Genomic DNA, 22186 nt, shown 5'->3' with positions numbered 1-22186 from the left:
TATCATTATCGAAAGAATGTCTTCCGTAATTTGTAACCAAAATTTGTAATTTTTCCATTTTGTTTTTTTTTTCCAAATTTAGCTATCAACCAACCAATTTTTTTTGTTGTAGGGCTATTCTGTACATACACACACACACACACCTGAATTACACCTGAATTTTTTTTTTCTTCAAACAGTCGTTGTTATTGTTATTGTTAACACTTTTCACAAACACTTTACTTATCACAAACTTTTTTTGTTTTCATTACAAAATACGATGCTATATGATACCCTTTCATTTCATTTTTTTTTTTGTTTTGTTTCCATTATCATTATTATCGATTAATTAAAATTGAATTCAAACAAAAACAAAAAAAAACAGAGAAAAAATATGTAATTTGATTAGAAAGCATTGAATCTTTTTTGTCAAAATTCTCGATCATCATCATATCACCATATATAGAATTTTTTTCCTTTTTAACACTTTGTTTTTCTTCACTTCAAAATTTGTATAAACTTAATGATGATTGATTGATTGATAAATAGTTTCCTTTTGTTGTTGTTGTCGTGTGTTTTATCTTTATTCATTCAATTCATTGTCAATTGTTTACAGACTTAATACTTTGCACACCTACAACGGGCAACAACCAAAAAAATTTTATTCATTTTAATTACTGATCAGTTATCATCATTTTTATCATTACAAACACATATTACATTTATAATTATAATTATGATTATTATTATGTTGTTTTTTCATCATCATCATCATTATCAATTAATTTTAATTAATTAAAATAAAATAATAAGAATTAAAATTATAATTATAATTAATTTTTTTTTGAATTACAAAAAGCGTGACTGTTATTTTTCAAAACATTTTCCTAACAAATTCGGACATTTTCCTGGCTAATTGTATCTGTTCAATCAGATCAAACATGACTTTTCCACCATTTGTATTATGATGATGGTGGTGGTGATGGGCAACAAATGTTAAACGTTTTGTTTTCATAACAATCAATTTTAATTGATCAAGAAATTGTTGAAAAAATTCATCCAATTCATTATTATTCAATGTTGTTGTTTGTTGGTGATTAGATTTTTTCCATTGTTTTAAATATAATTTGAAAATATTCAATAGATTTTGTCCGGCCAACAGGATATGTTTAACAAAATTGAAATAAATTTCTGGTTTCGTTTGATATTGATTATGGTGATTGATAATTTCAATTGTAAATGCAGTCCATTGATGAAAATTTTGTTGTGCACCAAAAACATGACGGCTATATTATTCAACCACAAATGGTATTAAAAATTAATTTCTTTTAATGGAATTTTTCAACAAAAAAAAACTTACCGATAAAATTGTTTCATCGATTGAAAATTATTATCATTTTGAACAGGTAACACAGGTAATTGTTGATCATTTGATCGTATAACTAAATTTTCATAACGAATTTGATATTGATTTGCTGTTGGTAATAATATTTTAATACGTTCATCATCATTATTTAATTTTTTCTTTGATTCTAAACAAACATAATCATATTCATAATCACAACCATCATCATCATCATCTGAATCAGCTTTGCTTAAATTGATTATTTTCGATGTCGAAGATAATGAATCTCCATCATTATTAACCAAATTCATTGGTTTATAATCACTTTTATTGACGATAGATGGCGATATTGTTGTTGTTGCTGGTATATTTTTCATTGGTCTTGGTAATGTTAATGATTTTGTTTGATCCATCATCATTGATGATGATATTGATTTTGATTGATGTTTGTATCGATTCAATGTATTTATAGTTGATTCAGGTAAATTTTCATAATTATTATCATCATTATAATTTTTTTGTATTTTTTTCCTTACAAATGATGATTTTTTTGGTAATTGTGGACGATTATTATTCATTAAAGAATTATTGTTGGTGGTGGCTACTGATGATAATGATGATGTTGATGCACTCATGGTCATTAGATTTCTCGTTGATGAAGATGACTTGATCGGTGTATTTTTCGGTATATCATAATAGAAACTTTGAGCATATTTTTCTTGTTGTTGTTGCTGTTCATGATTGATATTACTTGATTTGTTTTTCGCAGGTAAAATTGGTTTTTTCTCGGCAAAAATAATTTGCTGTTGATTTTTTGATTCGAAATTTTTTTCATTTCCATTAATCAATGGAAAATTTATCTGATTTTTGTCGTCATTGATCGATCGATTTAAATTCCATATACTTTTTTTCGTTGCAATTGGATAATCATAATCAGAATCTATGGCGAAAAAAAATGAATCAAAATGACGAATGACAAACAATGATGAAAACTTACTTGGTTCTTGACCAAAAGAATCCATGATTGGTGGGCTAAAAAAAATCGAAAAAATTCGTTTTTCAAAAAAATCAAAGCAAAATCAATAAAAATAACTTTAATATATTACTCATACGAACTGTAAATCAACCATAAATCAACAAATAACAACACCCAGACAACAAAACATCCTCGTTATCATCATCATCAAAAGCCACTACTTCTACCATTTTTTGGTATCCACTTGTAATACCAGTACCCCCAAAAAAAAAAAATTGAAACCAGGATACAAAAATATTTGCTAAATCGTTATCATCGCCATGGCATATCATAGCATCTCTCTCTCTGATTGGCAATATACTGTGCTGATAATCAAATCAACTAACTAACTGCCTGACTACTACGACAATCAAAAATCAAAATCACTGGTTTGATTTATTTGTTTTGTTCAACTTATAATCACGGAAATGAATTTATTAACAAAATTATAAGGGATAATAATGGGAAGTTATGGAGAAAAAAAATTAAGAAACTGAATTTTGTTTGTTTGTTGCCTTATTCTTGAATCAGTAATGTTATTAATTTAATTACAAAATACATTATTATTTTTGGAATTTTTTTCGATTATATTTATTGTAAACAAAACAAAACAAAAAATGAAATGTGTGATTCACTTGTTTTTTCATTTGTAATTTTACAAATGATGAAAAACAATAGAAACAAATATAACAAAAAGATTCAATTATCACAATGTTTATTAACGATAATAATCATAATATTAATAATATTTGTTAATAATGTAATAATAAAAATGGTTGGTACTACTAGTACATTAACATATATTGTACATTCAAATAAAAATAATACCGATGAATTATGGTATTCATTATTATTACCATATAAACCTATTTATGGTCTATCAAGATCATTTAAATGTCATGAAACTATTTATAATGAATTTTATCAATGTGAACAATCATCACGTGATAAATGGTATGTTACTATCAATGATTATGTAAGTTTTTTTTTGTTAAAACAGAAACAGATTATTCTGAAATTATTAATAAAAACTTTATCCTTCTCTTTTTATATTCAATGATGATGGAATCCAAAAAGTTTTATGAAACAAAAAAATTTTGCTGTTTTGTTTGGGATGCAATGGATTGTGAAATTGATATAGCAAAAAAATGTAATGAAAATTATTCACAAAAATTACTTATTAGTACAAAACAAACATTTCAAACAATTTGTGATAAAATTGGTTCTGGTCATAAAAGTTTATCTTGTTTGTGGAATCCACAAATACAAATGTATTTTGCTATTGCAATTGGTATAATATCAATAATTTTAACCATTATTTTATGTGGAATATTTGGTTATCAAGCATATAAATCCTATAAAAATGCAGCTCCTCCTATTGTTACGCCCACAGGCAATGCTCCTCCTCATCCTACCACGGACAACACACCTTTAATATATGAAATTAAACCACGTAGTTCATCAACAAGAGGAATTGGTTTTGATGTTATAAAATTTTCAAATAAACCATTAACAATAATAAGAAGAGCAAGTTATAGTTTACCATCATTACAAATACCATCAACAACAATAACGAAAAAAGATTTAACATCACAAATTACAAATATATTCCATTTTGAACAAATAAAACCTGTGAATATTTTTCAAAAATAATATTTTTTTTACTAATAATGTGTGTGTGTTACTATCAAATTTTTATAATTAATTAATAAAACAAAACGAATTTTGTAAATAATTTTTTTTTGGTTGTGAGTAAATTGAATTGAAATTTTGTTTGTAAAAATGGTTTTTGTAAAAAAAAATAATAATATTCTAATCAAATTTTAACTTTAAACAATAGATTACATTTTCATATAAAATTTGTTGAATTTGTAAATTTTATGAAAAATTTTATTTGCTAATTCTGTGTTTGTTTTGTTATTTTATTTTGATTCTACCTTATTATAATTATAATTATTATTTGAAAACTTTGAAGAAAAAAAAATTACTTTTATAATAATGATGATTTATCAAAGTTTTTCAATGCTTATAACGATGATGATGACATTGAATATTCTATTAGTCGATGGCAATACATATTTGATAATACATGGTAATAATCAAACTGATTGGAGTAGAATACGTTTTCCATATAAATCTGTATATGATTTACCGAATACATTACACTGTCAACAAAGTGTTATAAATAACTTTCATCAATGTGAAATTGAACATCATGAAAAATGGGAAGTATCTATCGATAGTTATGTAAGTAATGAATCAAAAAAAAATCCTAGTTTTTTTGTTTGTTTGAATAATCTTTTTCTTCGTTTTTTGATAGTTTTATGAAACAAGAGAATTTTGTTGTTTTGTTTGGCAAACAATGGATTGTGAAATAGAACAAGCAAAAAGATGTAATAAAGATTATTCAGAAAAAATAGAAACAAATACTAAAGAAACATTTACAAAAGTTTGTAATAAAGTTGGTACTGGTCATAAAAGTAATTGGTGTTTTTGGGATAAAAAAACAAAAATGATTGCTGGTATTATTTTTGGTGTTGTTCTATTTCTTATTGCAGTAGCTGTTGCTGCTGGATGTGGATATAAATATTTTAAAAAATATCAAGATAAAAAAATACAAAATATGGAAAATTTGCATAATATACAAATGGAAAATTTCAAGTAAGTGAATAATAGTGGTGTGGGGGGTGATGATTTTAAAAAATTAATAATTTTTTTTTCATTTTTAATTATTAATTATAGAAAAAAAATAGCTGCACAGAAGTAAGTGAATAAGAGTGGTGGGTGGTAATAATTTGAAAAAATTGATAATTTTTTTTTAATAATCATTAATTATAGTCGATCTTATTTTGATGCAAATTTTCCTGATTCTAAATTACAACGAACTACTTCATTACCAACGGGATCAACATCACCAAAAGTAAAAGCTTTAGCGCGATCAAAATCATTACCATTACATATGGATCCAAATATGCAAACACCAGATATACCAGATAAAGAATTATTTTTTGGCCGTGCTAATGTGACGGATACTTCATCGATGATTGTTCCAGCAACAACCCCAACAACAACAGCAACAGTACAAAGAGGTGGAAGCTTACCAGCACGTTTAGATCCAAATATGCCAACACCAGATATACCACAAAAAGAACTTTTTCCTATTAGAGCTAATTTAACGCATTCTCAATCGGCGAATGTACCAGGAACAACAACAAGACCAGGATTATTACAAAGAGCAGATTCAATGCCAATAAATGCACCAATAAAAGCACCAATTTTCAAGCAAGCACCACCACCAACATCATCAATAGCATCAGCATCATCATCATTATCTGGATCATTATCAGGAGCACCAGCAGCAGCGCCAGCACCAGCACCAGCATCATCAATAGCATCAGCATCATCATCATTATCTGGATCATTATCAGGAGCACCAGCAGCAGCGCCAGCAGCAGCACCAGCTCCAACAGCAGTACAAGTAGTAACTCAAGCACAAGTACATATATCAGCAGATGAAATTGCAAGAATTCAAAATTTAATGGACATCGATAGAACATTTTAAAAAAAAATTTGTAATGGAAAAGATGATATGGGATAGAAATCAAATTATTATTTGAAATTAGATATGTTTTATTGAAAAACGAAATGCAGAAATATAAGAATTTAAACCATTTTAAATTAAATTAAATTAAATTATTTCATCAGTATTTTCGTTTTTTTTTGTTGTAATTATTATTATTATTTAATGAAATTTTTGCAAATGTTCTTTAGAATTTTCATTTACAACAATAGACGCCATTATTACCCAAATGAATCTCAAGGATTTTCAATCAAATCAAAAAATTATTGAAACAACAAACACTTAATTACTAATTACTGAATCAAATTACAAATTTTAAAAGTTTTAATAAAATGTTAAATAAAATAATAAATATGTTGTAAAAATTGGTTCGATTAATAGAATATTAAAAATTAAAAAAAAATAATTATTTATTTTCATTTTATTTATAAAGCTAGAATTATGATTGAAAAATTGTTTGATTGTCATCAATGGTTTATTTGGATTTTATTGATAAACATATCAATCAATATTTATTCATCATCATCACTTATGGAACATCATAATAATAGTCATATCGGTTTGGATGCAATAATTTTTCCAAATAAACCTATTTCTGGTTTACCAGAATCATTAAAATGTGATATATCAATATATCATCATTTGAGACTATGTGAAGTAAAAAGTCAACAAAAATGGGAAATATCAATCGATGAATATGTAAGTTTAGTGTTTAACAAAAACAAAAATGATTGATTCTAATTTGATACAATTCTTTTTGTTGTTGTTGTTGCTGCAAAAGTTTTATGAGACAAAAGAATTTTGCTGTTTTGTTTGGGATTCAATGGATTGTGAAATAGAAATAACTGCATTATGTAGTAAAGAATATTCAAAAATATTGGAAACAAATACACATGAAACATTTACAAAAGTTTGTGCTAATAATGTTGGTTGTGGTTATAAAAGTAGTTGTTGTTCTTGGGATAAAAATACACGAAATCAATTTGCTTTGGTTTGTAGTTTGTTAATTATTGCTATAGGTCTATTAGTTTTACTTGCTGGATGTACAATTAAATATTTTCAGGCAAAAAACAAACTCAAGTAAGTAGTAAAGGGTGATAATAGTAATGATGATGATATTTATCAAAAACAATAACAAAAACAAAAAAACAAATTTGAAAATATTGATAATCTTTATTTTTTTTAATTATTATTATTATAGAATGCTTCCTGAGCCTAAATTAAAACGAGCTACTTCATTACCAACTGGATTTACAAAAGGAGTGCAAGGAAAAGATTTAGTTCGAACAGGATCATTACCAACACGTTTAAATCCAAATATGCCAACACCAAATATACCTGCAATAACTCGACCTCAAATAACTTCACCTGTAATAACTAAACCTACAATACCAGCAATATCAGATGATGATGTGTCAACAGTTCAACGATTAATGCTATTACAATCAATTCCATTCTAAGAAGAAAAAAAAATTGATGATGGAGAAAGGATGATGATCGTAGAAACCAAATTTTATTATTTATAATTTGATAATGTAAACGTTTCAGAAAACGTTCCGAGAGGTAAATAATACAAAGCAGGCGTTTTTAAACGATTTTATTAAATTCAATTTAATAATCAAGATAAATGAATGAAAAAATATAATATTACACGTGTTCAACGTGATCACGTTACAATCATAATGAGCAAGGCGTCGTCACCATGTAACCAATCGTAGAGTACATAACACCCCCTTCTCAGATTCTGGTTACAGGGTGACCACGGCTTGAGATAAGAGCCAAGTGATCGTCGGAACATTCATTTGCCATTTTCATTTGATTAAGATACACTAAGACATTTTTATTATTTTTGCCGGTTACAATAAATGTGTTAGAGCTTTTACGATGAATAATTTTGAATGGTCCGATCCAGGATTGATTTTCAAATTCTTTTTTACGAATCATAATGTAATTGCCAATTTTAAATTTGATTTTAACATTTTCGCAGTCGTTTTTCTTTGTTGTTTGTTGACAATAATTAATCGACCCCACGTTGTTAACTTTTGATGATGAATCATTTTTTTCATACTTCAATGTTGTTTGATTTTGATCATCATCTATTGTTAATTGACAATTTTCACAAGAATGGATTAAAGATTTAACAATTTCTTCTAATTTTGGATGATAATATTGAAGTTTCATTAATTCAGTAATTTTAGAAATTCCACAATGACCAAAATGATTATGTGTTTCATGGATACGATCATTAAGCAAAATCATGGATAAACATAACTTCAACGATTTACCATCTCTTCTGTACCATGCTTCGCCCTCTTTTAAAAAAAGTTGTGGATTAGCCATGATTTGTTTATTCAGTAATTCATCAGATTCTTGAACTTGATACCATGGTTTATTTTGAATGGCAGAAACACGATGTAATGTAATAGAAACATTTTTTGATTTATCAATCTTTTTTATAGATGTTTTGAATTTTTCATCTTTTATCAATAAACAAAGATCATCAATTTTTTCCACCAAAAATGAAGATTTAGAACTGTTAATCGAAAGATTAAATGTTTTGAACAATTTAAAAACTTCACTTAAATGATTATAATGATCCCTTTTTGATTTTGAATGAATTAGTATATTATCATCGTATATCTTCACATATTTAAGTTTACCAAAAATTTTTGACATACAACGGATAAATGTTTGATGTGCAGACAATAACCCATACGGCATTCTTTTAAAATGATAAAGATTATGATTCCATTGGAATGCTGTTTTTTCACGGTCATTTTTATCCATTTTGATTTGATAATAAGCATCATTCATATTAATTTTGGAGAAATATTTAGAACTTTTCAAATAGCGAATAATTCGATCTTTTCTTGGTACCGGATACAAATCTTGTTTGGTAATATTATTTAATTCGCTAAAATCGATTGTTAATCGAATAGAACCATTTGATTTACGTATTGGCACAATTTGATTTTTCCATTCGGATTCCGATTTTTCAATTATGTCATCATCGATTAATTTCTTTATCGCTTTATCGACATCTTTTTTAATATCATCGGGAATACCGTATTCACGTGTTTGAATTGGATTAGAATTTTCACGTAAATTTATTTTATGTTTGATGATAGTAGTTACGCCAATTTTATTAAATAATTGATCATATTTCATCAACAATTTTTCGACATTATTATCATTATGAACACTATTTGATGGAGAAGTTGACACCGATTTGATAAAACATTTTTTAGAAATTTTTTCTTCATTTTGTTGACTAGATGAAACGATTAGATTATTGCATTCGTCACAATCAGATGAATTTTCAGATTTGCCACAGATAATTTTTGTTTCGCCGGAGCATTTACCATCGGAAATTTTGAAAAACTTAAAATCAGTTGAAATTTTGAATTTCTTTGAATTCAAGAAATCAAATCCGAGTAGAAATTTATTATTGCCCTCAGCCACGTAAAATTTCCATGTACACTGAACATTATCAATGACGATTAATTCTTCGATAACACCAATAATTGAAATAGGATGATTGTTAAATGTGAAAGCAGAAATGCCAATTTCTGATTTAATAATTTTTGAATCATCAACAAATTTTCGAGGAAAGAACGAAATGCTGCTTCCTGAATCAATCAATGCTTGATGTAAAGAATTTTTATATTTAACCATAATATTCATGCTCATCTTATTTGATACAACTTTTAAAACTTTTTCAGCTTCATTTGAAGATTTTTTTTCTTTCTTCTCTTTGTTTTTCTTTTTGTAGCATTCTTCTTCAATATGTCCTTTTTTGTTACAAAAATCACAAAATTTATTTACTTTTATTGACTGATTTGACGATGATGATGATTTTGAATCTTCGAATCTTGAGAAATTACACTTTGATGCATTTTCAATTGCTTCAGCTTTAGCGACAACATCATTACCCGTTTTAGGAATTTCGGTCAAGGCAACAATTTTTTCACGAATTTTATTATCAAGAGCCGCGATCAGATGATTACGAGTCAATTGTGTCTTATTACCTTTAGCGAAATTAGGATATACCTTATCGACCAATGATATAGTACGTTGTAGCAATTTTTGCACAGATTCATTTTTTTCTCTTTGTAACGACATTAATTTCATTACATTTGCCATCATATTATGTTTCGATTTATCTTCGTAAGCCAATTTGATTTTTCGGAACGATTTCTGATCGGATTCACTAACCTCATTCAAAACTTGTAACGCATCGGAATCGGCACGTAACATTGCTTTGAAGATTATAGCTCGACGCTCATCATTCCAACCATTTGCTTCGGAGATTCTTTCAAACTCGTCAATGTATTCGTCAATTTTATCATCTTTTTCCATTCGAACTGGTCGAATGAGCCAATGATCATGATTAATATTTTGATTCTCACCCATTATATACGAATTATCACAAAAATTTAATAAAATTTTCTTTTAACGCTACCACCATGTAAACGTTTCAGAAAACGTTCCGAGAGGTAAATAATACAAAGCAGGCGTTTTTAAACGATTTTATTAAATTCAATTTAATAATCAAGATAAATGAATGAAAAAATATAATATTACACGTGTTCAACGTGATCACGTTACAATCATAATGAGCAAGGCGTCGTCACCATGTAACCAATCGTAGAGTACATAACAATAAAAAAAATTGAAATTTCAAATAAAAAAACAATTCTCATTAATAAAATTGACTTTTCTTTCATTTACAATTATTAATTTACAAATCCAAAATTTACAGCTTTTTTTCGAATTAATTATCAAGTTTTAATTATGAAATAAAATCAATTAAGTTTTTTATGCGAAAATATTTACCAAAAAACAAAAAAAAAAAAAACAATAACAACAGCAGTCGAAATAGTTACAATAATTAATTTAAAAAAAACAATGAAAAATTAATTACAAAATAAAAAATATCGAATGTTATAACAATAAATTTTCTATTCTTTATTTTTTATTTGTTAATAAGAATCGATTCAATCCAAAGAATTGAATGGAATTTTATTTATAAATTTCATCGAAAGAAAAATTTGAATAACAAATTTATTTTCGTTTTATTTTCTTTTTTTTTGAACGAAACGATTACGATTACGATTACGACGAATAATTTTTGTTATTGTTTTTATAATCGCTGAAAAAAAATTATAATGAATATTAAAAATTTATTGATAATAATAATAATGTTTATAAATAATGATATTTTAATGGCTTATAATGATGGTACGATAATAAGATTTTTTGATAATCAAACATATTTTCAAAGAATTTATTATCCATATAAACCTGTTTATGGTATACCAAAATCATTAAATTGTGATCAATCTGTTTATGAACGATTTGATCAATGTGAACAATCAATTCAACAAAAATGGGAAATCAATATACCGAATTATGTAAGTAATTTTTCATTTGAAGCTAAAATTTACTTTTTTTTTGACTTTTATTTGTTTTTGTTTTATCCAGTTTTATCAAACAAAAGATTTTTGTTGTTTTGTTTGGGATACAATGGATTGTGAAATAAAAATTGCTGCTGAATGTTCGGAAGAATATTCACAAAAATTAGAAGCAAATACTCGTGAAACATTTACAGCTGTATGTAAAATTGTTGGTTCTAACCATCAAAGTTGGTCATGTAAATGGACAAAATTAGTAGAAAGAAATGTTATTATTGCTGTTAGTGTTATTTCTACTATTTTAGTTTTGATTGGTATAGGTTTATCAATATATTATTGTGTTCGCGCACATAAAAAATCAGCAGCAGCAGCATTATTAGATCCTGATAAGTAAGTAATATTCTTTATGCAAATTATTATTATTTTTTCATTGAATAATTCCTCTCTTTCTTTAAAATAAAATAGACAAAAACAAAGTAAAAAATTATCAAAGAAATTAAGTTCGAATAAATCTCATAAATCACATCATAATGAAACACCAATTGAAAATGATAAATTATCAATTAGATCAAATGCTAGTAGGGGCGGCGGTGGCCGTGGTGGTGGTTCAATTAAATCCACTAAATCAAATATTAGTGGTGGTAGTGGGGGTTCAATTAAATCCACGAAAGCAAATATTGGTGACGGTGGCGGTGGTGCAACTGAATCCACGATATCAAATATTGGTGGCGGAGGTGGTGGTGTTGGTGGTGGCGGTGGCGGGGGTGCTGGCGTTGGTGGTGGCGGTGGCGGTGGTGCAACTGAATCCACGATATCAAATATTTCTGGCGGGAGCCGTGGCGGTGGTGCAACTGAATCCACGATATCAAATATTCCTGGCGGTGGAGGTGGGGGTGGTGCAACTGAATCCACGATATCAAATATTCCTGGCGGTGGAGGTGGGGGTGGTGCAACTGAATCCACGATATCAAATATTCCTGGCGGTGGAGGTGGGGGTGGTGCAACTGAATCCACGATATCAAATATTCCTGACGTGAGCCGTGGCGGTGGTTCAATTAAATCCACTAAAACCGATATAAGTAGTGGGAGTGGTTCAATTAAATCCGCTAAATCCTATATGAGTGGTGGTGGCGCAATTGTTGAAACATTAGATGAGCCATTAGGACATTCAGAAGATGTTAAAATTATAACGGAACCATTGTCTCAAAAACCAATACCAATTGGTGATGGTATTAGTTCGCAACAAACAAAACCAACAACAACAACAACAACAACAACAGGTGATCAACAACCATATATACCAAATAGAACCGTTATTACTAATGAGGAACGTATAAGCAAAGATGATTTTGAAGCGGCAAAAGACTTTTTAGAAACAAAGTTTGGAGAACCAAAATCCGATTCACAAGTAATAACTGATTTACCGGATTTTGAAACAAGACGATTAAATATTGGTGAAACATTAAATCGTCAAGGTATGCCAACACCAGCAAAAAAGAAAACATATCTTACAAAATCAAGAACATCATTAGCACCTGAATCTTTAACAGCAACTGGAAGTAGTGGAGTTTCAACTAATCCATTAGAACAAACGGCAAATGTAATTCAAAATACAGATACAATCAATCAAGTTATGAATGTTTTTCCATTTGAACAAAATTTTTAATGAGACAAAACACATAACGAAAACATTCAATAAATTATTTGCTAATTTAATTCATCATTTAACAACAACAACAAAAAAAATTATTTATTTTTACAAAACAATGAAACTAAATAAACATTTTTATTTTTTAAAATTATAATTTATCGAATTTTGTTTTTTGTTGAATAAAATATGAATGGAATTTGTAAACAAAACAAAACAAAAAAGTTCTTAATTTACTATAGTGTAGCGATTCGGTAGTTGAACTAGGTAAATTAAATTAAAATTCGAATTATATTTTCTGCAATGAAGAATAATTATTTAGTTTTATTATAAATTCAATGACGAAAAAAAGGTTTCCAATATGTTTCGTTTGATTAATTTTTTTTTGTTGTTGTTGTTTCTTTTAAGAAAGAAGAAAAAAAATGTTTAAACTAAAATTCTTGTTGATTATTGTAGCGATGATCGATGATAGTCATTCATATTCAACTGTGCGTGGTGATAATCAAACAAATTGGTATGATGTACGATATCCATATAAAGCTGTTTATGGTTTACCAAATAAATTAAAATGTAAACAATCAATCTATGAACGATTTGATGAATGCGAAAAAACATCACATTTAGATTGGCAAATTACTATTGATGAATATGTAAGTTGTTCACAAACAAACACACAATTTATAATTTATTCAATGTTTTTGTCTATTTTATTCTACCATTCAGTTTTATGAAACAAAAAAATTTTGTTGTTTCATTTGGGATACACTGGATTGTGAAGTTGTTGTTGCAAAACAATGTTTTTATGATTATTCCATAGAACTTGAATTAAATGCAAGAGAAACATATCTAACATCTTGTAATCATATTGGTTATGGTCATGGAAATTGGAAATGTTGGTGGACAGAAAGACGAATAATTACTGTCAGTAGTGTTGTTGGAGGTGTATTGGCACTTCTTACAATAGTTTGTATAGGTTTCGGGTTATATAAATATTATAAATCAAAAAACAAAGTAATAGAAGAGTAAGTATTATTTCGTTTTGTTTCTTTCAAATCCTAATTGAAATGTTTTTATCATTTTAAATTCAAAAAAAAAAATCAAAAGAATTCCATTCAAAAATATAAAAGAAATAGGTAGTCCAACAGATTTTAGACATCATTATCATGCTGGTATGAATAAAGCACCAAACGCAGAGAGGAATGTTTCATCGATGGAAGAATTAAAACAAGCATTACATACTCCTGTTGTTCAAACATCAATAACACCAACAACCCCCACGCCAACGCCGGCCACAACGCCACCAATGACGCCAACTGATCATGTATCTATTTTAGCAAGTGATACACAAACAATGGATCAGATTCAAAATCTAGATAAATTATTATGAATTTTTTTTTCAATAAAGAATTGATAAATTATTTTTGTTAATGATACTTGTAAATTTTTTATATTTTTACAAATGAAAAAAAAAATTAATTACAAAAAATGGGAACAAAATATCATTAGAATTGTTGATCTGATGATTGTGTGTGTGTGTGCGTTCAGCAAAATATAAGAATGGAATTTGATAACAAAGATTCTGTAAATTAAATTTCAAATTTCAAAAAAAAAGAATTTACAAGAATAATCATTGAATTTTATTATAAATTTAATGGAGGAAAAATTTTTCAAAATTATTTAGTTATTAATTTTGCTTATTTGAGCAAGTTAAAATGTTTAAACTACAATTCTTGATGATGATGATGAATATTGTAGTAATGATCGATGGTAGTAATTCAATCATTGTGCATGGTGAAAATCAAAATCAAACAAATTGGTTCAATGTACGATATCCATATAAAGCCATTTATGGTTTACCAAATTCATTAAAATGTCATCAATCAATCTATGAACGATTTGATGAATGTGAAAAAACATCACATTCGGATTGGAAAATTACTATTGATGAATATGTAAGTTGTCCAAACAAATATATAATGGATGATTTGATAATTTATTTAACCCATTCTTGTCATCAGTTTTATGAAACAAAAAAATTTTGTTGTTTCATTTGGGATGCAATGAATTGTGAAATTGATGTTGCAAAACAATGCAATCATGATTATTCCATAGAACTTGAATTGAATACAAAACAAACATATCAAACATTATGCAATCATATTGGTTATGGTCATGGAAGTTGGAAATGTTGGTGGACAGAAGATCGAATAATTACTGTCAGTAGTGTTGTTGGAGCTGCATTGGCACTTCTTACAATATTTTGTATAGGTTACGGGTTATATAAATATAATCAATCAAAAAACCAGGCAATGAAGTAAGTATTATTTCGTTTTGTTTCGTTCAAATCCTAATTGAAATGTTTTTTCATTTTAAATTCGAAAGAAAAATCAAAAGAATTCCATTCAAAACTATAAAAGAAATTGGTAGTCCAACAGATTTTAAACATCATTCACTTGTTGGTATGGATGAAGCACCGAAAGCAGAGACGAATATTTCATCGATGAATGATTTAATTATGGATGGACAATCGAATGCACCATCGGCTGAATGGTTAAATATAAAACAACAAATAACACATGTTCCTAATGAAATTTATTCATCATCATCATCAGTATCGTCAACAGCATCGCAAACAAAACCTATATCAACATCAACCCAACAGCCAACGGCAATCGAACCATCAACCCAACAGCCAACGACAATCGAACCATCAACCCAACAATCAATGAAAGGATTAACAGAACCATTATCACGAACATCATCACAAAAATCAAAATATAGCGATTGGACATTAACAACAGGATCGATAACATCAGCATCTGATGCTGAAACCGCAAATAAACCATCAGCATTTTTATATCGTTCAAAAAAAATTCCGAAATCTCATTTAACATCAAATGAAATTAGTGAATTATGGACACAAAATTATGGTATTGCTGGTGGTGGTTTTGATAGTGCAAATACCGGTGGTGGTGGTGGTGGTGGTGCCAATCAAACAAATGATAAATGGCTACAGAGTTATAATGATAGCAGTAGTAGTCATAAAAAAGAAATTGATTTATGGATTAGGAATTATGGAAGTACTGGTGGTACTGATAGTGAATTTGATAGGAGTAGTGGTGGTAGTAATATAAATATTGATTTATTGACAGGTAATAATAATAATAATAATAATAATATTGCTCCAACATCAATAACACCACCACCAACAACCCCCACGCCAACGACAACACCAACGCCAGCATCAACGCCACCAATAACGCCAACTGATCATATATCTATTTTAGCACGTGATACACAAACAATGGATCAGATTCAAAATCTAGATAAATTATTATGAATTATTTTTCAATAAAGAATTGATAAATTATTTTTGTTAATGATACTTGTAAATTTTTTATATTTTTACAAATGAAAAAAAATAATTACAAAAAATAGGAACAAAATATCATTAGAATTGTTGATCTGATGATTGTGTTGACGAAAACATTCAATAAATTATTTGCTAATTTAATTCATCATTTAACAACAACAAAAAAAAATTTATTTTTACAAAACAATGAAACTAAATAAACATTTTTATTTTTTAAAATTATAATTCATCGAATTTTGTTTTTTGTTGAATAAAATATGAGTGGAATTTGTAAACAAAACAAAACAATACAAAAAGTTCTTAATTTACTATACTGTAGCGATTCGGTAGTTGAACTAGGTAAATTAAATTAAAAATCAAATTATATTTTCTACAATGAAGAATAATTATTTAGTTTTTTTATAAATTCAATGGGGGAGAAATTTTTTCAATCTGATTTAATGGATTCAATTTTTTGATTCATTTTTGGTCAAGAAAAAAAATGTTGAAACTACAATTATTTTTAATGATGATGATTATTATAGTTATGATCGATGGTAGTAATTCAATCATTGTGCATGGTGATAATCAAAATCAAACCATATCCTACAATGTACGATATCCATATAAAGTCATTTATGGTTTACCAAATTCATTAAAATGTCAACAATCAATCTATGAACGATTTGATGAATGTGAAAAAACATCACATAAAGATTGGGAAATTACTATTGATGAATATGTAAGTTGTCCAAACAAATATATAATGGATGATTTGATAATTTATTTAACCCATTCTTGTCATCAGTTTTATGAAACAAAAAAATTTTGTTGTTTCATTTGGGATGCAATGAATTGTGAAATTGATGTTGCAAAACAATGCAATCATGATTATTCCATAGAACTTGAATTGAATACAAAACAAACATATCAAACATTATGCAATCATATTGGTTATGGTCATGGAAATTGGAAATGTTGGTGGACAGAGCAACGAACAATTATTATCAGTAGGGTAGTTGGAGCTGCATTGGTACTTCTTACAATATTTTGTATAGGTTACGGTTTATATAAATATGTTCAATCAAATAACCAAGTAATAAAGTAAGTATTATTTCGTTTTGTTTCGTTCAAATCCTAATTGAAATGTTTTTTCATTTTAAATTCGAAAGAAAAATCAAAAGAATTCGATTCAAAAATATAAAAGAAATAGGTAGTCCAACAGATTTTAGACATCATTTTCATGCTGGTTTGGATAAACCACCGAAAGCAGAGTTGAGTATGTTATATTTTCCGGGCCTCGCATATCTTGATTTTTCTAAAAAATAATAATTTTTCAAAATAAATATTTTTTGATGATTTATTTTTGGATAATTAATTTTAAATAACAAAGTATAGGAATGCAATTTGATAATAACAATTCTGTTAATTAAATTACAAATCAAATAAATTTTCTATCATCATTCACAAGAATAATTATTGTATTTTATTATAAATTCAATAGGAGAGAAATATTTCTAAATGATTTAGTTTTCAATTTTTCTTATTTGGAAAAAAATGTTTAAACTACAATTCTTGATGATGATGATGAATATTGTAGTAATGATCGATGGCAGTCGTTCATATTTCGCAGTACGTGGTGATAATCAAAGCAAATGGTTCGATATACGATATCCATATAAAGCCATTTATGGTTTACCAAATTCATTAAAATGTCCTCATTCAATCTATAAACGATTTGATGAATGTGAAAAAACATCACATAAAGATTGGGATATTACTATTGATGAATATGTAAGTTGTCCAAACAAATATATAATGGATGATTTGATAATTTATTTAACCCATTCTTGTCATCAGTTTTATGAAACAAAAAAATTTTGTTGTTTCATTTGGCAAACAATGGATTGTGAAATTGATATTGCTAAACAATGTAATCAAATTTATTCACAAAGACTTGAAAAGAATACAATAAAAACATATCAAACATTATGCAATCATATTGGCTATGGTCATGGTAGCTGGTCATGTTGGTGGACAAATGAACGACAAGCTAATGCTGGTAGTATAATCGGAATTGCTATTGTGATACTTTTGATGTTTTGTTTTGTTTATAGTTTATATCAATATAAAAATTATCAAATGAAAAAATTGGATACATCAACAGTCGGTCAACCAACACAACCAGCACCACGGTCACAAACACCCCCACCACTAGCAACACCACCACCAACACCGCCACAAACACCACTACCGCTAACACCACCACCAACACCGCCACAAACACCACTACCGCTAACACCGCCACCAACACCGCCACAAACACCACTACCGCTACAACCACCACCAACATCAACATCAACATCAATATCAACATCAGCACCACCACCACAACCGCCAACATCAACATCAACATCAATATCAACATCAGCGCCACCACCACCACCGCCAACATCAACATCAACATCAATATCAACATCAGCACCACCACCACCACCGCCAACATCAACATCAATATCAACATCAGCACCACCACCACCACCGCCAACATCAACATCAACATCAACATCAGCACCAACAGCATCACTAAAACTATCATCAATAAATTTATGGGATGATTCAACAGTATCAACATCATCATCAATTGGTCATGGTCATTATACTGAGGAACCACCACGACCACCAAATTATAAATCATGGTTAGAAGGTTCATATTTTCATCCGGATAATATTCGAAGAGTAATAGCAGAAGGAAATATTCCACCATTACCACAGCCAACACTTATTACCGAACCCAATGGAATTGTTGATAAAATTTTTCGTTATAATGTAATGCATAGAAATTCATGATTTTCTGAGTTACAATTATAATTAAAGTTTTTGTTTGTTTGTTTTTTTGAGATAGATAACTTTACATTCAATAATTTTTTTAAAATTATTAATAATTGATTTTTGTAAATTTTTTAATTTTTTATTAGTAAAATTGCTAATCTGATGTTTGTGTGTTCAAAATAAAATATAAGAATGGAATTTGATAACAATTCTGTAAGGGAAATTACAAGAATAATTATTGTATTTTTTATATGAATCCAAGGGGAAAATTTTTCCAATATGGTTTAGTTTTTAATTTCTCTTATTTGGGTAAGAAAAAAAAATGTTTAAACAATGAATCAAAATTTACAAAATTTTAATCAATTTTGTCAATAAATAATAATTAAAAAATCCGAATAAAATAATAATATTCAATAGTAAATATTCTGTAAATTAAATTACAAATCTAATATAAATTTTCTATCATCAATCACAAGAATAATTATTGAATTTTATTATAAATTCAATGGGGGAGAAATTTTTTCAATGGATTCAATTTTTTTGGTTAATTTTTGGTCAAGAAAAAAAAATGTTGAAACCACATATATTTTTAATGATGATGATTATTATAGCTATGATCGATGGTAGTTATTCAATCATTGTGCATGGTTCTAATCAAAATCCAAATCAAACCGAATGGTATGCGATACGATTTCCATATAAATCGATTTATGGTTTGCCATATTCATTTAAATGTCATTCATCCATTCATAGAGAATTTGATGAATGTGAACAATCATCACATATAGATTGGGAAGTTTCTATTGATGATTATGTAAGTTGTCCAACAAATATATAATGAATTATTTGATGATTTATTTAACCCTTTTTTGTCTACAGTTTTATGAAACACAAAAATTTTGTTGTTTTATTTGGCAAGCAATGGATTGCGAAATTGATAAAGCAAAAAAATGTAATGAAGATTATTCGAAAAAAATTGAATTGAATACCAGACAAACATATCAAACATTTTGCGATAATATTGGTTCTGGTCATAAAAGTAAACCATGTTGGTGGACAGAAAAAGAAAAAAAAATTGCCACAATTATAATTGAAATTGTTGTAATAGTATTTATATTGTACTGTGTACTAAATAATATAAGAAAAATAAAAAAATTTCGACAAAGAAAAGAAGCATTTCAATTGTATCGAAAAATGCATCGAAGGCATCACAAATGGAGTCATTTGAAAAATATGTTTGATAATCGTCCAAAAATCGAATTTGAAGAAGAACCACAAATATGGGAAGTAACATCATCAAATCAATCATTATATAGTAAAAGAGGGTCATTCAAAAATCCAATTGTAACATCTCCACCAGATACACCACCAATAACACCACCACCAACACCACCACCAACACCACCACCAACACCACCACCAACACCACCACCAACACCAAATCAATTTGTAAACAAAATTTTATCCGATGTTAATTTACCAACAATCAATCAAAATTTGGATACATTTTTCAAATAACTTTCAATATTTCGATTTTTTGTCAATTTTGTTTTATTTATCCGAATGAAACAAAAAATAAATATATTTCAATAAAACAAATTAATCAACAACAAAAAATCCTGTAATCAATTAATTACAAATCAAAATTACCCTTCCCAACTACCACAAAAAAAAATTACAAGAATTATTTTATTGAAATAAAATAATTTTGTCATTGTTGTATTTTATTATAAATACAAATACTTATCCAATCTGATTTCATTTCAACAAGAAAAAAAATGTTTAAATCACAATTCTTGTTGATGATACTGATGATGAATATCGCAGTTAAAATGATCGATGGTAATCGTTCATTTTTCATTTTGCATAATCAATCAGATAATCCAAATCAAACAAATTGGTTCGATGTACGATATCCATATAAAGCGGTTTATGGTTTACCAAATTCATTAAAATGTCAACAATCAATTTATGAAAGATTTGATGAATGTGAAAAATCATCACATTTGGATTGGAAAATTACTAATGATGAATATGTAAGAGTTGTCCAAACATACACACAATTATAATTTATGGTATTAATTTGGTGTTTCTGTCTATGTTATTCTACCATTTAGTTTTATGAAACAAAAAAATTTTGTTGTTTTATTTGGCAAACAATGAATTGTCAAATTGATATAGCAAAACAATGTAATAAAGATTATTCGGAAAAACTTGAATCGAATACAAAACAAACATATCAAACATTTTGTAATAATATTGGTCATGGATATAAAAGTTGGTCATGTTGGTGGACAGAAAATCGAATAATTATTGTCAGTAGTGTAGTTGGAGGTGCATTGGTACTTCTTACAATATTTTGTATAGGTTATGGTTTATATAAATATAATAATTATCATAAAATGAAAAAATATAATGAAAATTTAAATAAATTTCAATCAACATCAACGCCAACATCTGATCCAATAACAAGAACAAGAACTTTACCAAGAACTATTGGATCACAAGCAACAACAAAAACAATAAAAAGATCAGGAAGTTTACCAACAAATGCACCGACAGGTAAACAAAAAACACAACCAATAACAATACCAACACCTTCAAATCAACCACAAACATTTAGGAATGAATCAATATCGGCCAATCAATCAATACCAACACCAACACTAACACCAAAATCATCACAAGAAGAATTATGGGATTTTTCACCAGTAGTAACATCACCACATCATCATCGACAACGAGAAAATTTTTGGGATGTTTCATCTAGATTAACAACATCATCACACGGTGTGGATAATGTTGAACCACCAGCAAATAAATCATCATGGTTAAAAGATCATGGTTTTCATCCAGAAAATATTCGACGAATAATTATTAGGGAAAATATTCCACCAATACCAGAACCACCACCATTAATTCTAGAAAATTATGAAAAATATTTCATAAATCAATAATTACGATTCCAATCATAATAATAGTAATCATGTTTACTCGAATATGAAATTTTATTTTTGTAAA

At 27.8% G+C, this 22186-nt stretch overlaps 11 protein-coding genes across 15 annotated transcripts; 9 read left to right on the top strand and 2 right to left on the bottom strand.

Moving 5' to 3' along the window:
* Window positions 1-638: 638 nt before the first annotated feature.
* On the bottom strand, window positions 639-2456 carry LOC113794866 (uncharacterized). 2 transcript variants are annotated; one of them, XM_075823203.1, is made up of 3 exons: window positions 2322-2456; window positions 1340-2264; window positions 642-1265 (listed from the first exon to the last, which is right to left on the bottom strand). In XM_075823203.1, exons 1-3 carry the CDS (start codon window positions 2344-2346, stop codon window positions 854-856), a joined length of 1362 nt encoding a protein of 453 aa, XP_075679318.1. In that variant the 5' UTR covers window positions 2347-2456; the 3' UTR covers window positions 642-853. The 2 variants fall into 2 exon arrangements, with proteins under 2 accessions (XP_027200815.2, XP_075679318.1); XM_027345014.2 differs by having other exon boundaries at window positions 639-1265; window positions 1340-2346.
* Window positions 2457-2883: 427 nt separating this feature from the next.
* On the top strand, window positions 2884-4074 carry LOC142645828 (uncharacterized). The gene is made up of 2 exons (XM_075823212.1): window positions 2884-3315; window positions 3417-4074. The coding sequence occupies exons 1-2, from the start codon at window positions 2962-2964 to the stop codon at window positions 3990-3992; spliced, it is 930 nt and encodes a 309-aa protein (XP_075679327.1). The 5' UTR covers window positions 2884-2961; the 3' UTR covers window positions 3993-4074.
* Window positions 4075-4241: 167 nt separating this feature from the next.
* Window positions 4242-6046, top strand: LOC113794936 (uncharacterized). The gene is made up of 4 exons (XM_027345102.2): window positions 4242-4586; window positions 4660-5000; window positions 5082-5102; window positions 5178-6046. The coding sequence occupies exons 1-4, from the start codon at window positions 4338-4340 to the stop codon at window positions 5899-5901; spliced, it is 1335 nt and encodes a 444-aa protein (XP_027200903.2). The 5' UTR covers window positions 4242-4337; the 3' UTR covers window positions 5902-6046.
* A 274-nt stretch (window positions 6047-6320) lies between these two features.
* On the top strand, window positions 6321-7453 carry LOC142645830 (uncharacterized). Its single transcript, XM_075823213.1, has 3 exons — window positions 6321-6618; window positions 6701-6999; window positions 7121-7453. The coding sequence occupies exons 1-3, from the start codon at window positions 6361-6363 to the stop codon at window positions 7377-7379; spliced, it is 816 nt and encodes a 271-aa protein (XP_075679328.1). The 5' UTR covers window positions 6321-6360; the 3' UTR covers window positions 7380-7453.
* Window positions 7454-7503: 50 nt separating this feature from the next.
* LOC113796213 (uncharacterized) lies at window positions 7504-10581 on the bottom strand. Its single transcript, XM_075823188.1, has one exon. It carries the CDS (start codon window positions 10330-10332, stop codon window positions 7657-7659), a length of 2676 nt encoding a protein of 891 aa, XP_075679303.1. The 5' UTR covers window positions 10333-10581; the 3' UTR covers window positions 7504-7656.
* A 418-nt stretch (window positions 10582-10999) lies between these two features.
* On the top strand, window positions 11000-13138 carry LOC113794865 (uncharacterized). Of its 2 annotated transcripts, XM_075823198.1 has the most exons (4): window positions 11000-11333; window positions 11404-11723; window positions 11799-12396; window positions 12439-13138. In XM_075823198.1, the coding sequence occupies exons 1-4, from the start codon at window positions 11088-11090 to the stop codon at window positions 12997-12999; spliced, it is 1725 nt and encodes a 574-aa protein (XP_075679313.1). In that variant the 5' UTR covers window positions 11000-11087; the 3' UTR covers window positions 13000-13138. The 2 variants fall into 2 exon arrangements, with proteins under 2 accessions (XP_075679313.1, XP_027200814.2); XM_027345013.2 differs by having other exon boundaries at window positions 11001-11333; window positions 11799-13138.
* Window positions 13139-13327: 189 nt separating this feature from the next.
* Window positions 13328-22128, top strand: LOC142645826 (uncharacterized). 3 transcript variants are annotated; one of them, XM_075823210.1, is made up of 3 exons: window positions 13332-13631; window positions 13705-14003; window positions 14086-14409. In XM_075823210.1, exons 1-3 carry the CDS (start codon window positions 13404-13406, stop codon window positions 14366-14368), a joined length of 810 nt encoding a protein of 269 aa, XP_075679325.1. In that variant the 5' UTR covers window positions 13332-13403; the 3' UTR covers window positions 14369-14409. The 3 variants fall into 3 exon arrangements, with proteins under 3 accessions (XP_075679324.1, XP_075679325.1, XP_075679323.1); XM_075823209.1 differs by lacking the exons at window positions 13705-14003; window positions 14086-14409 and adding an exon at window positions 21283-22128 and having other exon boundaries at window positions 13328-13631; XM_075823208.1 differs by lacking the exons at window positions 13332-13631; window positions 13705-14003; window positions 14086-14409 and adding exons at window positions 20943-21201; window positions 21283-22128.
* LOC113794864 (uncharacterized) lies at window positions 14694-16361 on the top strand. The gene is made up of 3 exons (XM_075823202.1): window positions 14694-14933; window positions 15000-15295; window positions 15364-16361. Exons 1-3 carry the CDS (start codon window positions 14694-14696, stop codon window positions 16319-16321), a joined length of 1494 nt encoding a protein of 497 aa, XP_075679317.1. The 3' UTR covers window positions 16322-16361.
* Window positions 16775-17696, top strand: LOC113794883 (uncharacterized). Its single transcript, XM_027345033.2, has 3 exons — window positions 16775-17075; window positions 17142-17437; window positions 17506-17696. The coding sequence occupies exons 1-3, from the start codon at window positions 16836-16838 to the stop codon at window positions 17660-17662; spliced, it is 693 nt and encodes a 230-aa protein (XP_027200834.2). The 5' UTR covers window positions 16775-16835; the 3' UTR covers window positions 17663-17696.
* Window positions 17835-19247, top strand: LOC113794863 (uncharacterized). Its single transcript, XM_075823206.1, has 2 exons — window positions 17835-18127; window positions 18194-19247. The coding sequence occupies exons 1-2, from the start codon at window positions 17891-17893 to the stop codon at window positions 19181-19183; spliced, it is 1227 nt and encodes a 408-aa protein (XP_075679321.1). The 5' UTR covers window positions 17835-17890; the 3' UTR covers window positions 19184-19247.
* On the top strand, window positions 19665-20776 carry LOC142645827 (uncharacterized). Its single transcript, XM_075823211.1, has 2 exons — window positions 19665-19979; window positions 20045-20776. Exons 1-2 carry the CDS (start codon window positions 19671-19673, stop codon window positions 20681-20683), a joined length of 948 nt encoding a protein of 315 aa, XP_075679326.1. The 5' UTR covers window positions 19665-19670; the 3' UTR covers window positions 20684-20776.
* Window positions 22129-22186: the final 58 nt, after the last annotated feature.

Source organism: Dermatophagoides pteronyssinus, unplaced genomic scaffold (assembly GCF_027571235.1).
Source record: "Dermatophagoides pteronyssinus isolate colony J.1.1.1.1 unplaced genomic scaffold, Derpt_VIB-CSIC_2022.12 sq0024, whole genome shotgun sequence".
In the NCBI taxonomy this organism is placed as follows: domain Eukaryota; kingdom Metazoa; phylum Arthropoda; class Arachnida; order Sarcoptiformes; family Pyroglyphidae; genus Dermatophagoides; species Dermatophagoides pteronyssinus.
The sequence above is the reverse complement of the archived record's forward strand: the minus strand, read 5'-3'. Positions and strand labels throughout refer to the sequence as shown.

What these genes read in the sequence shown, in the direction of transcription:
- LOC113794866 (XM_027345014.2), bottom strand. Translation starts at nt 2,346, where the DNA reads ATGGATTCTTTTGGTCAAGAACCAAGTAAGTTTTCATCATTGTTTGTC. An exon ending in TCGATGAAACAATTTTATCG is followed by an intron (nt 1,266 to 1,339) that starts GTAAGTTTTTTT and finishes TGAATAATATAG; the next exon opens with CCGTCATGTTTTTGGTGCAC.
- LOC142645828 (XM_075823212.1), top strand. Translation starts at nt 2,962, where the DNA reads ATGTGTGATTCACTTGTTTTTTCATTTGTAATTTTACAAATGATGAAA. An exon ending in ATGTTACTATCAATGATTAT is followed by an intron (nt 3,316 to 3,416) that starts GTAAGTTTTTTT and finishes GAATCCAAAAAG; the next exon opens with TTTTATGAAACAAAAAAATT.
- LOC113794936 (XM_027345102.2), top strand. Translation starts at nt 4,338, where the DNA reads ATGATGATTTATCAAAGTTTTTCAATGCTTATAACGATGATGATGACA. An exon ending in AAGTATCTATCGATAGTTAT is followed by an intron (nt 4,587 to 4,659) that starts GTAAGTAATGAA and finishes GTTTTTTGATAG; the next exon opens with TTTTATGAAACAAGAGAATT. An exon ending in AAAAAAATAGCTGCACAGAA is followed by an intron (nt 5,103 to 5,177) that starts GTAAGTGAATAA and finishes CATTAATTATAG; the next exon opens with TCGATCTTATTTTGATGCAA.
- LOC142645830 (XM_075823213.1), top strand. Translation starts at nt 6,361, where the DNA reads ATGATTGAAAAATTGTTTGATTGTCATCAATGGTTTATTTGGATTTTA. An exon ending in AAATATCAATCGATGAATAT is followed by an intron (nt 6,619 to 6,700) that starts GTAAGTTTAGTG and finishes TTGCTGCAAAAG; the next exon opens with TTTTATGAGACAAAAGAATT. An exon ending in CAGGCAAAAAACAAACTCAA is followed by an intron (nt 7,000 to 7,120) that starts GTAAGTAGTAAA and finishes TTATTATTATAG; the next exon opens with AATGCTTCCTGAGCCTAAAT.
- LOC113796213 (XM_075823188.1), bottom strand. Translation starts at nt 10,332, where the DNA reads ATGGGTGAGAATCAAAATATTAATCATGATCATTGGCTCATTCGACCA.
- LOC113794865 (XM_027345013.2), top strand. Translation starts at nt 11,088, where the DNA reads ATGAATATTAAAAATTTATTGATAATAATAATAATGTTTATAAATAAT. An exon ending in AAATCAATATACCGAATTAT is followed by an intron (nt 11,334 to 11,403) that starts GTAAGTAATTTT and finishes TGTTTTATCCAG; the next exon opens with TTTTATCAAACAAAAGATTT. An exon ending in GCATTATTAGATCCTGATAA is followed by an intron (nt 11,724 to 11,798) that starts GTAAGTAATATT and finishes AAAATAAAATAG; the next exon opens with ACAAAAACAAAGTAAAAAAT.
- LOC113794864 (XM_075823202.1), top strand. Translation starts at nt 14,694, where the DNA reads ATGTTTAAACTACAATTCTTGATGATGATGATGAATATTGTAGTAATG. An exon ending in AAATTACTATTGATGAATAT is followed by an intron (nt 14,934 to 14,999) that starts GTAAGTTGTCCA and finishes TCTTGTCATCAG; the next exon opens with TTTTATGAAACAAAAAAATT. An exon ending in TCAAAAAACCAGGCAATGAA is followed by an intron (nt 15,296 to 15,363) that starts GTAAGTATTATT and finishes TAAATTCGAAAG; the next exon opens with AAAAATCAAAAGAATTCCAT.
- LOC113794883 (XM_027345033.2), top strand. Translation starts at nt 16,836, where the DNA reads ATGTTGAAACTACAATTATTTTTAATGATGATGATTATTATAGTTATG. An exon ending in AAATTACTATTGATGAATAT is followed by an intron (nt 17,076 to 17,141) that starts GTAAGTTGTCCA and finishes TCTTGTCATCAG; the next exon opens with TTTTATGAAACAAAAAAATT. An exon ending in TCAAATAACCAAGTAATAAA is followed by an intron (nt 17,438 to 17,505) that starts GTAAGTATTATT and finishes TAAATTCGAAAG; the next exon opens with AAAAATCAAAAGAATTCGAT.
- LOC113794863 (XM_075823206.1), top strand. Translation starts at nt 17,891, where the DNA reads ATGTTTAAACTACAATTCTTGATGATGATGATGAATATTGTAGTAATG. An exon ending in ATATTACTATTGATGAATAT is followed by an intron (nt 18,128 to 18,193) that starts GTAAGTTGTCCA and finishes TCTTGTCATCAG; the next exon opens with TTTTATGAAACAAAAAAATT.
- LOC142645827 (XM_075823211.1), top strand. Translation starts at nt 19,671, where the DNA reads ATGGGGGAGAAATTTTTTCAATGGATTCAATTTTTTTGGTTAATTTTT. An exon ending in AAGTTTCTATTGATGATTAT is followed by an intron (nt 19,980 to 20,044) that starts GTAAGTTGTCCA and finishes TTTTGTCTACAG; the next exon opens with TTTTATGAAACACAAAAATT.
- LOC142645826 (XM_075823208.1), top strand. Translation starts at nt 20,944, where the DNA reads ATGTTTAAATCACAATTCTTGTTGATGATACTGATGATGAATATCGCA. An exon ending in AAATTACTAATGATGAATAT is followed by an intron (nt 21,202 to 21,282) that starts GTAAGAGTTGTC and finishes TCTACCATTTAG; the next exon opens with TTTTATGAAACAAAAAAATT.